Below are 16509 nucleotides of genomic sequence, written 5' to 3'. Positions count from 1 at the left end.
ATAGGTTCACCTGCTAGCGAATTAACATTGACTATTTACATTATAATATTCGATGAAAATATACATTAATTCGAATAGGAATGCCCAGTGCAGAGCGAAATACTACAAGATACCTAACACCGTGCGAACAGCGATACAGTGGCAACAGATATCAATGGGACTTAACTAATGGCAATATGATATAGACCGCACGAAGAACTTGCGATCTTGTGTATATTATTCACAACATGTATATTAATTACAGTATACGTTTTACGCGAAACCAAAACCATAATATGACGTCACTTTCATTATGGACGACGCATTAGATCCATTCTTATTATAAATACCTAAATCTAGGTAAAAATTCGTTCTGGTTTCGCACAAAATGCAATTGGTAAAGGCCAGTATCACAAAATGGCATTACTATAACATCAGTCACAAACGCACAGTAAAGTATGAGATCATACTGACTAAAAGCTGCCACCATTGCCACCATATTATTATTGCTAAGGCGAGTGCACACAATCCGCTACAAAGCCACTTAACAAGTCATAGACAAGACCTAACCATAAACAACACGTCATCAAAATATTATGCTTTTTTTATTGTTTTTTTCATATTTTTTGTTAATAAAAATGGCATTTATTAGACTTAAGCGTTCAGGTACGCTATTCAAACATAATACAAATACAATACAAATACAAATAATTTATTGAATTTAAAACATACATTAACATTTACCAATAATAAATACTTCGATATAATATGATTTTGCAAAATCAATTACATTTTATTATACAGTTTCATATTATTCGGCCAAATGATTATAAAACTGGATCATTGGCTTTTCATAAAAAAGAAATTAAATGTAAACATGTTATAAAACTTAATGTATAACATTTCCTTTGGGAATTTATATTTAGAGAGGCATACATCGAAAAGATGTTTTTAAATCATAAAATCGTTGGCAAGATTTGAACAATATTGATGGTTAGTGAAAATCAGCCTCATGTTGCTATTCTACCCACAAAATATAGCAACAACAAATTAAATGAGTATTAGTACTTTCGAGTTGGTTCCGTTATAATTTCGTTTGTTTCGATGACGTTTGAAGAAACCATTTTTTTTTCGTTTTATAAATTCTTTAATACAAAAATACAATGATCGGTGCTCCTTCACAGGAACACCACCATACGATTTTTTCCTTACATCGTAATCTTTCTTAATCTTATAAGGCACAAGCTAACAAGCCCGAATATTCATCGATTCTTTATAATAAATGTATTTAATAAATCTTTGCGTTAAATAATGCCCCTTCGCTTCACGATTTACGTGGTCAATAGACCAAAAATGTATTGTCTGGTTTATAAATACATAACTTTGAACATGATAGTTTTCTAGCTCAGCCAGTTACTATCCCGAATTCATTGTTTAAGATCAGAGTTCTAATCTAATAAAATAACCAGATTTATAAAGCAAAGGGGCAGCCCTCTTGACATTGACTTTAGGTAGATGTGCTTAAAATTGGCCATTACTGCTGTCATTTAAGATAACATTTCACTTGACCACGAATTTTTACTTTATTGTTGCCTCAGTCGAAATATAGAAACTGATAACCAAATGAGAACAAGGTCAAACTTTACGTTTAATCTATTTTCAGACAATGTAGTCATCTTTTATGATTCACACACTTATTAGTTATTACGCATTCATCTGTTTCATGAATACTGGATTGTGTGAATAAATGAAGTTTCATTTCTCATCTATAAGCTGCCATTATGCTATGACGACACACGAGCGGTCAATCTACATCATAGAATGTTGTCCAGTCGGCGTCAAATCGATTGTAACACCCAAGTGGCCAATAGTTGATAACACTATTCCAATTGTAACAAAGACGTGTTACGAACTTTTTGGCTACTTTAGGTGTCACGAGCAATTTGACGCTGACTGTCGAATGGTAACTGTAGCTCGGATCGCATCTTTTCAAACATTAGAGGGTAATGAAATACCTTTTACTTATTTTTCCCAAAAAAAAGATTATAAGTTGCTGACGTTCAAAGATTTGTTGTCATTTGGTCACCAGGATCTTCAAAGCTGCCTTACTCAACTTGTTTCTTATTTTAAGCTGCCTTTCTCAACCGTTTTCTTATTTCAACAGACAAAACTGTTTACACATCTACCCAAAGCCACCTTACCCTGTATTTGGCATCACTGGCTCAATCCGAAGATCTTGAGCGCGTTGAAGGCAGTGGCGAGAGCGACATCCTCAGGTTTCTGGGCTAAGAAGCCAGCTATCAACTCCACTATGGCTGGTAGCGCGCACGGCTCATTGCGTTGAAACGTGCAGTAGCGGTTCACGAAGTTCATTGATCTGGGGGTAGAAATACATTTTCTTTATAATCCTGTACAGTCAACGACATCACGGGACTGTTCCCACATCTTGTTCCCACCGCTGCAACTCCTGTGTAGCCAGGATCTACAGCTTGACTGCCAATAAAAACCCAACCAGTGAGGGTCAACTTTGTTACGGGGGAAAGTTAAACTGTCATTGGACCCGCAACGAAATTAATCAGAAGCATCTATCTGGAGGAGTTCGGAGTTCAACAACACATCATTCTTTTTGCAAAATTAAAACGTCTTTACTAGGTACTGACCGCGACTTTGTTCGTCTTCAATCAGTGTCTCAAATCTCAATAGACTATACAACAACACGCCTTATTTCTGACAGAGCAAAATAAAAATCCGTAAGTTTAAAATTAGCATAAAACACGAAATATTATCAGGGTTTCAATTAAAATAAATGTTTGCCAATTACAATCAGACAACACACTACATACAAACAATTCTAAAAACGATATTTCTCGATTCATAAGTAAGACAAACGCAATTTTTGATACTTAAATAAATAACACTTTCTATTTATATCATGTAAAAAAGATATTAGTCATTGCTTATTTGTTAAATTAATCATGTACTTAGTTTATCGCATGCATAAAATACATTAAACACAACAAGCAGTACCTACTTACACTACCAATAAATTGACATTATTATGAACTTTAATGAGCAGAAAAAATTATATGATTCATTTTTATTAATATTATCTTTACTAATCATCATCATCATCATCATCTCAGCCATAGGACGTCCACTGCTGAACACAGGCATAGGCATAACAACGCAGCGTGGGACGTCCACCCACAAGGTGGACCGACGACATCATAAAGGTAGCAGGAAAGCGCTGGACGCAGACCACTACCAACCGGGTAACATGGAAAGCATTGGGGGAGGCCTATGTTCAGCAGTGGACGTCCTATGGCTGAGATCTTTACTAATATTGTATTATTATTAAAAAAAACGATTCGAAAAACGTCAACACTTTAAGAAACAAAATTCGAAAATTACTATCAAAATGTTCTGATATACAATAAATAAAATAAGTCAACACCGACTAAAATACTATAACGCAAACTCAAAATATTACAGCGCAAATCAAATACTGTAAAGAAAAATTAATATATCGTTTAGCAATCCCAAAATACCATAACCTAAAACAAAAACAGTATAGCATAAGGCCCGGTTCCCACCAAAGCGGAGCGGAGACGAGAGAACATGTGTGCTATGCGTATAGATGACCTACACTGAACTGTCCCACCAAACTCAATGAGAGGGGCGCCTCCATCGTTCAACTGTATAGTTTCCAACATGGCAAAAATCGGAACCAGCGATCCAGTATTGACGGTGGCGCCCCCCTGTCAATGTCACGCGTGGGACAGTTCAGTGTATTGGGTCTATACTATAGTTCCAAAATACTGAACTGTCCTATCCATGACATTGACAGCGGGGCGCCACCGTCAATACCGGATCGCTGGTTCCGATTTTTGCCATGTTGGAAACCATATAGTTGAACGATGGTAGCGCCCCCCTGTCATTGAGTTTGGTGGGACAGTTCAGCGTGGGTCATCTATACGCACTGCGTAGTTGTCAGCTGTCAGTCTATTGCTGTTTAAGAAAGGAAAACACACTCCTGTCATCCGATCCGCCTTGGTGCAAACTGAGCCTTCATCTAACTGTACATAGCACATCTGTTAAACTTAGTATTAATTTCTACTTTAAACCGATAAAAACGCTGAAAGCAGCTGAATAAATTTAATTTGATTGAGTTCATATCTAATAAAACAAATTGTACTTGACTTTATTGATTGATGGAATACAATCGATCAATTGAAAAAATGACTTAATATTAATTAATTGATCTCTAATTGAAATAAGATTGTGGACATAATAAAATATTGAATTTTATTTACGTAATCTTGTTCAACAAATTGGTATGTTTGTCTAACACAGGTATGTTTCCTGTTATCTTTTTGCAGTCTTTTGTAACTTTCGTACTTCAATATTGAATTTCAACAAAGATTTATTAATTAACAGCGTTTCAACCAATTTTTTTGATTGGATGATTTACTTTAACTTTCAACATATTTTGTTAATACTAATTAATTAAAATGTATTTCAAAATTCGTTCATGAAACAAATCAAAACGCAGTCAAATGAAAAGGAAGTTTTATGCAAAATATAATAATAATAAATTGTACATGTTTGTAGCATGATCTTGATAACGTATTATTCAAATATATATTTTTTTTAAATTATAAAGTTAATGCTATTTCCCAGGAAGTGCAGACTGTTTTATTAGTAGTATTCTATATTATATTTTATACGTATGAAATGAAATTATTATAATTCAATACTCCTTTGCGTGGCCATATTATTATTATGACACAAATATAATATTGTTGTGACATGCGCTGTGACTAATAATATGGATAATTGAATGTTTTGCGTGCCAGATAATTAATTAATACCAAACTCATACCATGAGTCACACAACTGAACAATCCAGAAAAATGCAACTCCGGTTCACTTTGAGCAGTCAATTTATCAACATGTGTCTGCATAAATGAAAACAATAATTCCAAGTGTTTTGGAAGTAGCTTATAGATAACGTTTAAAGAACATTATCACTGGCTCTATCGCTAAGGAAACTGTATTACCTTTAATCTTTGTAAGATAATCATTACCTATTTTTGAAATGTCTTTTTGTAAATCCTCGCCGCACAATCAATAGCCTTAACAAATTTCAGAGTAACATGTAAACAGTGATAGCATTGAATGATAAATGTTATTTTCTAGCTATAACCATAGTAAGCCCTTCCCTTTACCAGATCGTCAGTCTACCGACTGTGCGACCTGCCTACACTACGTCTGGTCCCCGAGAACTTTTCTAGCCTAAGGCTGGTTTCAGTCACGCGGACGTCGTGTGGTACGCGCGTTTCGTAACCGCGAGGATGATCCGCGATTGTACTGTAAAAGCTCGCGTGCACGGGTGATTTTGATCACCTTGACAGTATTTCTCTCTATAGATAAGATTATGTAGGACTGACTCTCTTGTGTAAAAAATAAAGATATACTGCGTTGCGTTGACTCTCTTGTGTAAAAAATAAAGATATACTGTCACGGTGACAGTCACCCGTGCGCGCATAGCCTAAATCAGGGTGTGGTACGCCCACGCCACGTACCATCCATCGCGTGACTCTGAACCCAGCCTAAAGTCTTCAACAGCCTGGAAATTAGTCTTTCCTCTCCGTAAGTCCACTTTTGACGTGCAACGGCAGTTTAGAGGCGCTTTGGTTGATGATTAGCGTGCTTATTACCTAAACATAAGGTCGCAATCATTCTCACCTCTCCGTAAGTCCGCCTTTGACGTGCAGCGGCAGTTTGGACGCGCGTGTGTTGGGGTACTTGAAAGGAGAATCCGTTTCCACCAGCGTCCAGCAGTCTTAAACTCGTCTCTCAGTCAGTCCACCTTATTACCTAGCCGTAAGGTTTCAATCAGCCTCTAAACAACTATCAATTATTCTCACCTTTCCGTAAGTCCGCCTTTGACGTGCAGCGGCATTTTAGACGTTATTGTTGGGCTACCTACATGAAGAGCGAATCCGTCTCCACCAGCAGCCTTAAGTCTCACATTAGCGCGCTTATTAACTAGATATAAGGTCGCAATCAGTCTCACCTCTCCGTAAGTCCGCCTTATGGGGTACACCGTACATGAATGGCGAATCCGTTTCCACCAGCAGCCTAGTCCGTTTTCACCATTAATCCCTAATTTTAAGTGAAGTGGTAACACATAACAGGCATTTTGTTTTCATAGAGGTCACTTCAAAATTAGAGATTGATGGTGAAAACGGGCATTAGTCTCACACTAGCGCACTTATTACCTAAGCATAAGGTCGCAATCATTCTCACCTCTCCGTAAGTCCGCCTTTGACGTGCAGCGGCAGTTTGGACGCGCGCGTGTTTGGGTACATGAATGGCGAATCCGTTTCCACCAGCAGACGATCTAATGGCAGTAGTTGTTCCGCCAGCAGCCGCCGGATGCCGCCGTCGGATTTGTCCTTGCAAATGTACCCTGCAATAGATTAATTCATACCATGAGATCCTGTGGCGGAATTACAATGCGGGTTTGTTTTGTGGAAACAAAGCGGCAGAGGTATACGTTTTTTCACAAAACATGCAGACGTCCGCGTAAATAGTATGTCAATTAAGTTGCGAAAAGTGACGTCAAAACCAGTCTTTGCCAAACAAAATCTCGCTGCTCGATGTATGTACTTCAGAACCTCTACCTTAAGAAGATAGTGACTCTGGCTAGATGAAAAAGGGGTAGATGCTTTGCGGCGCTCTGGGGAAGGCTCACGTATGCCAGTGGACGAAGCAGCTGTCTTACGCTGAAATTAAGGTGCTGATGCTGAGCTGTGATGCCCGATTAATAAGCCCGCTTGTTCTCTCGATCTGAACTTCGACCTTGAGAGCACTGGGACTGGACAGCTGAAAGGTTTCCAGCATGTTTAGTTAGCAGCCCACTAGCATAGTCTGAAAGAAGAAGAAATGGTAATGCTGCTGATGCTGACCTGTGATCCCCAGATAGTACCCCCGCTCGATGTAGGCGAGCCCCTGCTCCACGGAGCCGGTGAAGGAGTGCACCACGACGGGCGGCAGGCGACTGCCGAACTCCGACAGGATCGCTATCAGGTCCTCCTGCGCTTCCTTCTCGTGCACGAACAGAGGCTTTTGGAGGTCGCACGCCATTTCCACCTGACAAAAGCATCAAATTAAGGGAGAAGCCACACGGTGCCGCATCACTGCATCACTGTAGACATGGTGGTATGCGCTGCCGCTACGGCACCGTCTCGCTCAATCGAAGTGCGGTGTGCCTGCGGTGCGGCGCCGGAACGCACCGTCTGATATATCATTGATTTTTATATGCAGGACGCCGCAGCGGCACCGCTCCGGCGCCGCGCCGCGACCGCACCGAACCGTGTGGCTTCTCACACCAGCGTCTTTGAAGCGTCGTCATAACGTCGTCGTTTCGCCAGCGCCTGCGCAACGTTGACGACGACGTTACGACAAAGCTCGAAAGACTAGTGTGAGGGAATATAATCAAGTCATGTAGATTATTTATGCCCGTTTTCACCATCAATCCCTAAGTGACCCCTATGAAAACCAAATTCATATTATGTGTTACCATCATCGTCATCATCATCATCATCATCATCATCATTTCAGCCATAGGATGTCCACTGCTGAGCATAGGACGTCCACTGTTGAACATAGGCCTCCCCCAATGATTTCCACAATGGCTGGTTGGTGGCGGCCTGCATCCAGCGCCTTTCCGCTACCTTTGTGAGGTCATCGGTCCACCTCGGTCGGTTACCATCGGGTCACTTAAAAATTAGGGATTGATGGTGAAAACGGGCATTAGTCTCTATAAGAGAATGACCTCTCTTGTTTACCAGAGGCGAATTGAGGAATTGACCTATAATGTAGAGTTGAAATAACACTCAAAATTAGATGAAATTCTTCCCAGTAATTACTCCAAATATTTAAAACTAACCAAGCAAAAACTTGAATCCATTCTAGCGATTAAATCGAGATTTTTGTTGCAATTCATATCTGTGTAGTTTTAGCTCTTATGCATTAGATATTAACGACTTGTGACTTTATAAGTACTTAAACAAAAGATCAATCTAACTTAGAAACCAAATGGATAAACAAATATTTTTTCGAATTATCTTGCAACTAATTAAAGACTGTATTTAAAATGCCTTATTTAAACTAATTAAATAAAGTTCATTATGGCAAAATGAACCTTATTTAGGTTCATTATGGCAAAATAGTAATCACCTAAACAATTTATAGTCCGTGTAAAACAATGCATCAGCAGAAGAAACAATCGATTGTCTAACGACTATTCATTATCCATATCTACAAACATCCATCGACAGTCATAACATGGTCTACAATAACAAATAATTTAGAGTCATTCAACCCGTTATCAGTCAATGCATTTATCAGCCGATAAGTAATTGATTCCTTTGAACGGGTCACCGATGTGTGCCAAGTCTGCCAAGTGACGCGCAGGCGAAATTAGACCATTGCCTAACCACAAATTGCATGATTTAGAGCTACGGAACATATGCTACTTTTAGCGTCAGCGATCGGCGATTTAGCGGCTTTTTAGAATCTGGATCACATTCCACTCCGCACACTTATGTATATAGGTACGCCAAACGCGACAATTCAGTCTCTAAAACACGCGATTCTGACACCGCGTCCGAACGCATGAAGTAGCGAAATCTCGATGCTGCATAGTCGCTATACGCTAAAACACGAGATTTCAGTACCGCGTTCGAAAGCATGTAAAAAATGCAATGTAGTCCAGTCATTTGGTAGTTTTACCAGGAAAGTTTTCCGGGAGTAATGAAAATTGGTATTTATAATAGATTTCGATATTACATTATTTTGTACCAAATGACTGGACTAATGCTGCATCGATAGAGTCGCTAAAACGAGCAATTTCGATGCCGTTTTCGAACGCATGAAGTCATGAAATTGCGATGCTGCGTCGATTGAGTCGCTCATATGCGCGATTCCGAGACCGCTTCCGAACGCGAAATCGCGATATTGCATCGATACAGTCGCAAAATCGCTGATCACTAATGCTAAGGCAAAAACTAATGCCAGAACTTACGACGCGGTTTTCGCCCGCAGCGGGCGCGGTTGTACGTGAGTTCTTAGAATAACCGCGTCGTGAGTTTTGAAATAAAACCGCAAATCCACAACCGCCGCGGGCGCGCGTGAAAATCGCGCCGTGAGTTCTTAGCCTAAAAGTAGCATGTCTGCTATGGCCCTTAGGTGTGATAGCGTTGATTGATAAAATCTCGGCTTTACAGAAGCATGAACGGCGTAACTTCAAACGAAATACTGTGACGCCTTATGTAAACGCAATACGCGCGATTATGCAACAGTAATGTGCACGCAACTGAATCTTGATAGAGATCTCGGCTTTACATACAGACAGCGGCATATCAAGCTAAATAATGACATTTATTTTATCAACATAAGGTCTGGCACCGATAGTCAATATTGACTATAATATTGACTATCGGTGTCAGACCTTATGTTCTATGATTCGATCTCGTAAATCAGATATGAGGAGATCCGTAAACGAACTAAAGTCGCTGACATAGCCCGACGGATTAGCAAGCTGAAGTGGCAATGGGCAGAGCACAAAGTACGCAGAACTGACGGCCGATGGAGCAGCAAGGTTCTGGAATGGAGGCCGCGTACCGGAAAACGCACCGTGGGACGTCCATCCACAAGGTGGACCGACGACATCATAAAGGTAGCAGGAAGGCGCTGGATGTTGGCCGCTACCAATCGATCAACATGGAAAACATCGGGAGATGCCTATATTTAGCAGTGGACGTCCTATGGCTGAGATGATGATGATATTTTAAAGTCTGTAAACCCTTGAAAAAGATGCTGAAAATAGTGACTGAGTTTCTTTCTTTCTTGCGCCGCTCAGCACTGGCCCATTTATTGCCTTGGAAGTAGTGGTAGGGTTAATACCGGGACGTGTAAAAGTGCTTTTTAAAAGCCTACTTGCATAAATAAATGAGTTTCATGAGTTTTTTTTTTAACATAAGGTCTGGTACCTTATGTTAATGAAATAAGTGCGATAATTCAACAACAATTTGCAGGCGACTGTAAATCTTCAATACGAATGTGTGCATTTACTTCTATAACTTTCTATTTGCCGATCACTAAAAGGTACTTATATTTATTTATCACCTTTTAGCGTGTTGTAAATACTGACCGGAATCCACGCGGTTAAAGTCGGAAGCAAAGGCCAGTTAAAAATAAATCAATGTTTAAAGTGCCAAGGTTGTTGTCCTGGATTATATTTATCTGAGGACACGGAGAGGTTTACGAACCTGACCGTTTATGAACGTGGGAGTAGGTACGTGAATTGATTTAACCCCTAAAAGCAAGATCCTTGCACTTTCAGCTCTAAAACGAGATCTCTTTGTCATCCAATTAACAGACTACCAAAATTTTACACTTGACAATTATGATGCAATCTGGATGATATATTTTGAAAACTGGCAAGACTTATCGTTGAAAAGATAATGCATTCACGGTTTATCAACCACTACGTGATTGTCACGGCATACCAATATCTGTCGATCTCTTCTTTCTTGAGCACTATAACGATCAGCCCCTATCATTTCACTCCGAATTAATTTAGGCCTTCCTTACGGTGGATTGACGACCTAGGGAGCATTAGGATGCGGGCAGCGCAGGATTTACAAAATTGCCGGTGTATTAACACAAACAAAGCATAGTCTAGTAGGGCTTCCCCTGGGGTCTCTACCAACTTTATTTGATTGAAAAGGAATCACAAAGTTACTGAGTTTTAAGGGCTGAAAATTATAGTGTTTGATCGTATTTCTATATGCGAATAGTCGTATAATGCGAATAGTCATAAACCGGCGCGATCAAAGGCCAATGACAGGTCGCGCGACCTATGACAGGTCGCGCGACCTATGACAGTTCACGCGACCTATCATTGGCCTTTGATCGCGCCGGCGATGGCGATCTATACGCGTTGGTGTGGTTAAATCTTAAATATCTAAGCAAAATCGGTACTTTGAGCCTAAGCATTGTACTGTTTCCAAGTATTTCCACGACGACCAGCATGTGTTTCTCGCAACCTTCACCAAGCGGTCGGTCCACCAAGTGGCAGGCCTGGCTACAATACATATTGCGCTCTATTAACATGAAAATGACAATGTTTGGTCATCTTACCTGCCGCTTAAAGACTGCTCGCTGCACAGGCGGCTCCGAGAACTCCTTGCTATAGTTCAGGCCGCATTCTCCCACCGCCACGCACTCCGGCGCGCTAGCAATCTGCCGCAGCTCCGTCCACATGTCCTCTTCTACCATTGACTTCGCGTCGTGAGGATGGACGCCTGGTAGGAACATAAATAAATAGATAGATAGAAGATCAGACTTAATATTGTGCTATGTTATCTACTATATAAAAATAAGTCGGGTTTTCCTCGCACGCACGAACCGATTTCCACGGTTTTGCATTCGTTGGAAAGGTCTCGGGCTCCGTAAGGTTTATAGCAAAGAAAATTCAGGAAAAATTTAAAGTGGATAAAACGGGATCCACGCGTACGAAGTCGCGGGCGCGTCTTTCCATTCTATACATAGCCAGAACGCAAGGGTGTGAAACTAATCGAGTATAGTTTGGATGTGACTTTTTTTACTAAGCTCCTCCAAACTATACACGACCAGTACGCATACGCTGCGTACTGCTCGCGTATACTTTGTAGTGACTTAGGTCAATTATCTTACTCCAAAATATACATCGTCAGTACGCATACGGACTAATCATGTATGTATTGTAATAAGTTCGCGATTACAATGTATACGCGAGTACTTAGTTGCATGCTCGTCATTTTGACTTATTTACCTCTCTTTCTATTACATATTAATTCATAACTGCGTGTCTACTTTAAACATTGAAACAATTTCGACACGTGCCATTGTTTTGATAAAGAGCTTTTTGGTGTTTCATATTCTGCCATAGAAAAGATATTTGTTTTGGGGCTGAATAACTCTGAAATTAAGAATTATGTATGTGAAAATGATTTTTGTTCTTGAGATAAAAGCTTATAAATAAAAATGAATATCCCTGGACATTTTACACTGCGCTTCTAGTCCCAAACTAAGCAAAGCTTGTACTATGGGTACTAGATAACGGATATAAACATACTTAAATACTTTTTTTGTAAATACATACTTATTATACATAGAAGACACCCAGTCCAATACAAACAAATATCAAAATATAATATGTTCATGCACACAAATTAATGTTTGTACTGTGCGGGAATCGAACCCGCTAACTCTGGAACAGTTATCCGTTTCGAACCACTACACCGAACGGTCGACAATTTTAGTTAATAATGCACGTTTAACTTTCTTCATTCACTCTCACTAATAAATAATTGTTATTTAATTTGAAATCTACCTAATCAATTTAATTTCAGAAACCACTTACATTAGTGTTATAAATCTAGATTTATTATAATAATATGTAGATTCAGTAAAATAATAATATTTTATGTAAAAATTAATGAATTTAAAAATGGCATCACCGTACGTGATCTACACAGGTAGTTCTTATTTCTAATCTCGAGGACAAAGCACGAGCATAATATCTAATAAATGTAATAATTTTAAATATAATTCCATATTTTATTAAATCAAATAAACTAAACACACTCTAGTCAACTGTAAGTGGTGTGGTATAGTTTGGAGCGAAGACGGAATCCATCCACGACACAAACTATACACGATCAGTACGCAAAATTCGTGTATAGTTTGTAGTGACCGACTTACAGAGACACTCCAAAATATACACGAGCAGTTTCCTATGGGTGCGTTCTGGCCATGTATAGAACGGAAAGACGCGTCGCGGGCGGCCGCTAGTTATGTATGTTAATTGTATTGTTATTGTTTGTTCTCTGTATCTGTGCCTTAAATAAAATAAATAAATAAATATGGCAATGGGTAAGAAGCACTTAGCGTACTCTGTCCACATGTCCACTTCTACCATGGATTTGGCGTCGTAAGGGTGGACGCCTGAGGAAGATTGAGAAATTGATAATATACATGTAATGGACTGTCTGGATGTAACATTTGCTTTGAGCATATTCCAGAATGTTTTCGAGCATTCGGTGCAAGATTTCAATTTAGGTCGTAATCAAACGATTCTGCCTGTGTTTATAATAATATTTACGTTCCTAAGCTTTGTGAAATAATGTGCTTGTTTAACGATGTGCTGACGCAAGCAAAACGAATGCTCACAAATTAGACGTTATAAGACGTTCCCGAACATTATATCCGACTAGGGTTGCCATCTCTAAAATTTGGCAACCAATGAAAACCCCGGATTTTTGAGGCGGAATCCAGATAATTTTACGTCAAAAGGTTTTTTTTTTATTTGTCAAATCGCCCGGCATCACGGCATCGAACTAAAAAAGAAATTTTTAAACCCGGACTACAAATGAAACCCCGCCTGGACGAATGAACTCTAGACTAGGACAAATCCGGGAAAATCTAGACGAATGGCTATATCCGACCAAGGATATAATATTGACCAAAAAATAACGATACTGAAATCACCAAATTGCTAATGAGCTCAAACAAATCCTAATAATTGGATATAATAAACGTTATCCATCCCAGACTTAAACAAACAAGACATAATGCAATTGAAACATAATTATTCATCATCTGTCAATTAATCGGTAAATTAATTACACCTTATCAACGCTGAATATTTACAAAGGATTAGTATGTATGAAAGTTTTTTCATGTATAGTCAGAAAATTTAACAAATAAAACTAATTGAGGAAAAAATACTAATAATTTTATTATGCAACCAATTTTCCTCTCGCTGTTGAGGCGATCACGTCACGGCTATGAATATGCGCCTACGCATTAGGCCTTTTAAATAATTAGAGCAAAGTAAAACACACACTAAACCGCCTCTGCGAACTGACATAGTTTTCATTGCACCGACCCATCGACGGGGCCGATGCGGATCGTATGCGGTAGGTGAGGTATTCCACGTTTTTTAAAAAGCCTAATGATTTGATAAAGACAAGACACAATAAATATGTTATTACTTTTACAGTTACTAAGCCTAGGCGCAGACCTCCGACTTTTAATTGGCCGATAGTTGGGTCGGACTGTTAATCAGTATGGACACGTATGAAAGTGCACACATTACACATTTGGTATTGGCGATTCTTCATACAAATTAGAAACGGAATTTATAATTTTTAAATAAAAAGTGGTCTGCGCCTAGGCTAAAGGTGCGCGACGTTAGATGAATAAATTGTCCAAGTCAAATACGAGCTGAACTATTACAAAGAGATCCATACAGTACATGATTGAACACCATGCACTTTTAATGAGTTTGAACAGCAGGCATGACGATGAAATGATTCATGAAATACATGTACAGCCATTAAAAACAGATAGGGAGGTATTAAGAGGATTTTGTGATGGGTATGGAAGCCTAAAAAGGACTGGTATTAGAGACAGTGACTTTGAATATGTCGGCGTTGTTAACACCAGCCTTAAAGCCCCGCGCTTTAATCGGTCAGTTAGTTGTTAACAACTCAAATTGCAATAAACATTTTGTTCGATCCTCGTGACGGTTACTAAGTGACAGCGATGTTCAATTTCATACGGTTTGACGTGCTGTCGCCGAAGCGGCTAATGAAACAACGTCTATTGTGTGTCTATCAACTTCAATTGGACGGACATTTAAAGAATTGTGTTACACGTCAGTGTAAAGCAAAATCTGAATTTTAGTAATATACATGCAAGTAGAATTTGTTAAATGTCATAATTATGTCATGTTATTATCAAAGAAAAAGTAAACATGTTTTTACATGCAAAAATAGATTATTGATGATTCAGAATCATTTTTAAATTAACTATTTACCTGCTGTTGAGTAAATTGTACCGGGGTAGAGGCGAGTCAGTCGGAGGGCTTCTTTGCTGTTTCGGACTGATGTTCCCGTGACCATAATCTTTTGGACACCTGCATAAACAAAATTAAATTGTGATGAAAAAACTTAATATCAAAACCAAGTATTTTCTTCTACTATTTATTTATAATAGAGATCTCTGAGGCTTTAATCGTAATAGTCGTAAGATGGTCTTATGGTGGTGATGTGCTGAAAAAAATAAAATATTTGAATACAGCCCAGTATTCGATTTTTATATTTAATTATTCCATGTAACTGTGTTATGGGTTTAATATTTTAAGAAGATAAGGCAATATTATGTTAATTGAAAAACATCCAATTATAATAATAAAAGCATGATAATTAATTCGTACATACATTTTAATGATTTAGGTGAATGTAATAAGTCACTTTACTTTCTCTATTGCCTAACAAAAATCCGTATGGCAGTGTACAATTGTTAAATAATTGAGCAACGTCAAGCTCAATGAAACCGGAGCAGATTAATTTACACGGCAATTAAAAATATTTCTAGGCTATATGTTTGATTAACGCAAACTTTTATGGACTGAATTCTTGGTGGAATCAACTAGATCTATAAAATACGACTGAATTTCTACTTCCACTAGTAATAAATCAAGTATTCATGGAATGCGCAAGCGCAATCATTTGAAATGTGAATTAATTACGCGGGTAACAGAGAGTGTCGGCTCGCTAACAGACGAGGATTGCACTACACACGCAATTTAGGCCAAAAATACTTTTTCAACAACATACCTGCATCTTTTGCCCTTTGAACAACAGAATCGAGATCACGGCCGTATTTCTTGTTAGTCAGGTTTGCGCCGATGTCGATTACGATAAGATTCTCGTAACATCCCTTCAGCTCCTCGGAAATCTGGGTTTCTTCAGACGTCATCCTGAATGTGTGAAGCTTATTGATGCGGTGTTTACCTGAACATTTCGACACTATTAAGACTTCCCTGCGCGGAAAAGATCAGTCACATTATTCTTCATCTTGTATACTTACAATTTGTATCAAACACACTTGCTAAATAAGCTTCTGAATTTTTTAATGACTAGCCGAAAATATCGCCCACTTCACTGAGATGCCACCATGTTTCTGTGCTGTCATTCAGTTTCTTTTCGTTCTGTCAGATGGTCATCTGTGTCAGACAGAGATAGCCAATAAGAAAATTATTTTATCAGAGACAGATTACAAAACGTACTGCTATTGGTAGGAAACTGCATCAAACTAGTTGACTATTGGCTGTTTCACAGAAAACGTGTTGATTGTCTTTGAAGGATTCGTTCCAAAACCCAAAACAATAAAAACAAAAAATATTTATTTTAATAAGTTAAAAAAAGTTTCCTTTTCATTCTTTGTTAAATTTGGTAAACTATCTTAATTTTGGTTCGATAACTTTTGTTTTGTTTTGTATTGTTTTATGTTTCGATTTTCTATAATTAATAATATTTTAATATCTCACTTTAATATTTTATAGTTTTAAGTATTCGAACATTCTACTGTCATTTGTTTTCTAATTTAATTTGGCAAAATTATAAT

The 16509-nt window shown here is 38.5% G+C and overlaps 1 protein-coding gene across 1 annotated transcript; it reads right to left on the bottom strand.

The window, feature by feature from the left end:
- Nucleotides 1-2076: 2076 nt before the first annotated feature.
- On the bottom strand, nucleotides 2077-16087 carry LOC135080512 (3'-5' ssDNA/RNA exonuclease TatD). Its single transcript, XM_063975153.1, has 7 exons — nucleotides 15973-16087; nucleotides 15720-15896; nucleotides 14918-15016; nucleotides 11194-11357; nucleotides 6954-7137; nucleotides 6292-6454; nucleotides 2077-2356 (listed from the first exon to the last, which is right to left on the bottom strand). The coding sequence occupies exons 2-7, from the start codon at nucleotides 15859-15861 to the stop codon at nucleotides 2194-2196; spliced, it is 915 nt and encodes a 304-aa protein (XP_063831223.1). The 5' UTR covers nucleotides 15862-15896; nucleotides 15973-16087; the 3' UTR covers nucleotides 2077-2193.
- Between the last annotated feature and the right edge of the window lie 422 nt (nucleotides 16088-16509).

The sequence above is a fragment of the Ostrinia nubilalis genome, chromosome 18, assembly GCF_963855985.1.
Source record: "Ostrinia nubilalis chromosome 18, ilOstNubi1.1, whole genome shotgun sequence".
In the NCBI taxonomy this organism is placed as follows: domain Eukaryota; kingdom Metazoa; phylum Arthropoda; class Insecta; order Lepidoptera; family Crambidae; genus Ostrinia; species Ostrinia nubilalis.
The sequence above is the reverse complement of the archived record's forward strand: the minus strand, read 5'-3'. Positions and strand labels throughout refer to the sequence as shown.

Bases quoted from the DNA above. Each gene is read 5' to 3' on its own strand.
- LOC135080512 (XM_063975153.1), bottom strand. From the start codon at position 15,861: ATGACGTCTGAAGAAACCCAGATTTCCGAGGAGCTGAAGGGATGTTAC. The intron at 15,017-15,719 runs GTATGTTGTTGA...TTGTTTATGCAG, and splicing joins TCAAAGGGCAAAAGATGCAG to GTGTCCAAAAGATTATGGTC. The intron at 11,358-14,917 runs GTAAATAGTTAA...TGTTCCTACCAG, and splicing joins TACAATTTACTCAACAGCAG to GCGTCCATCCTCACGACGCG.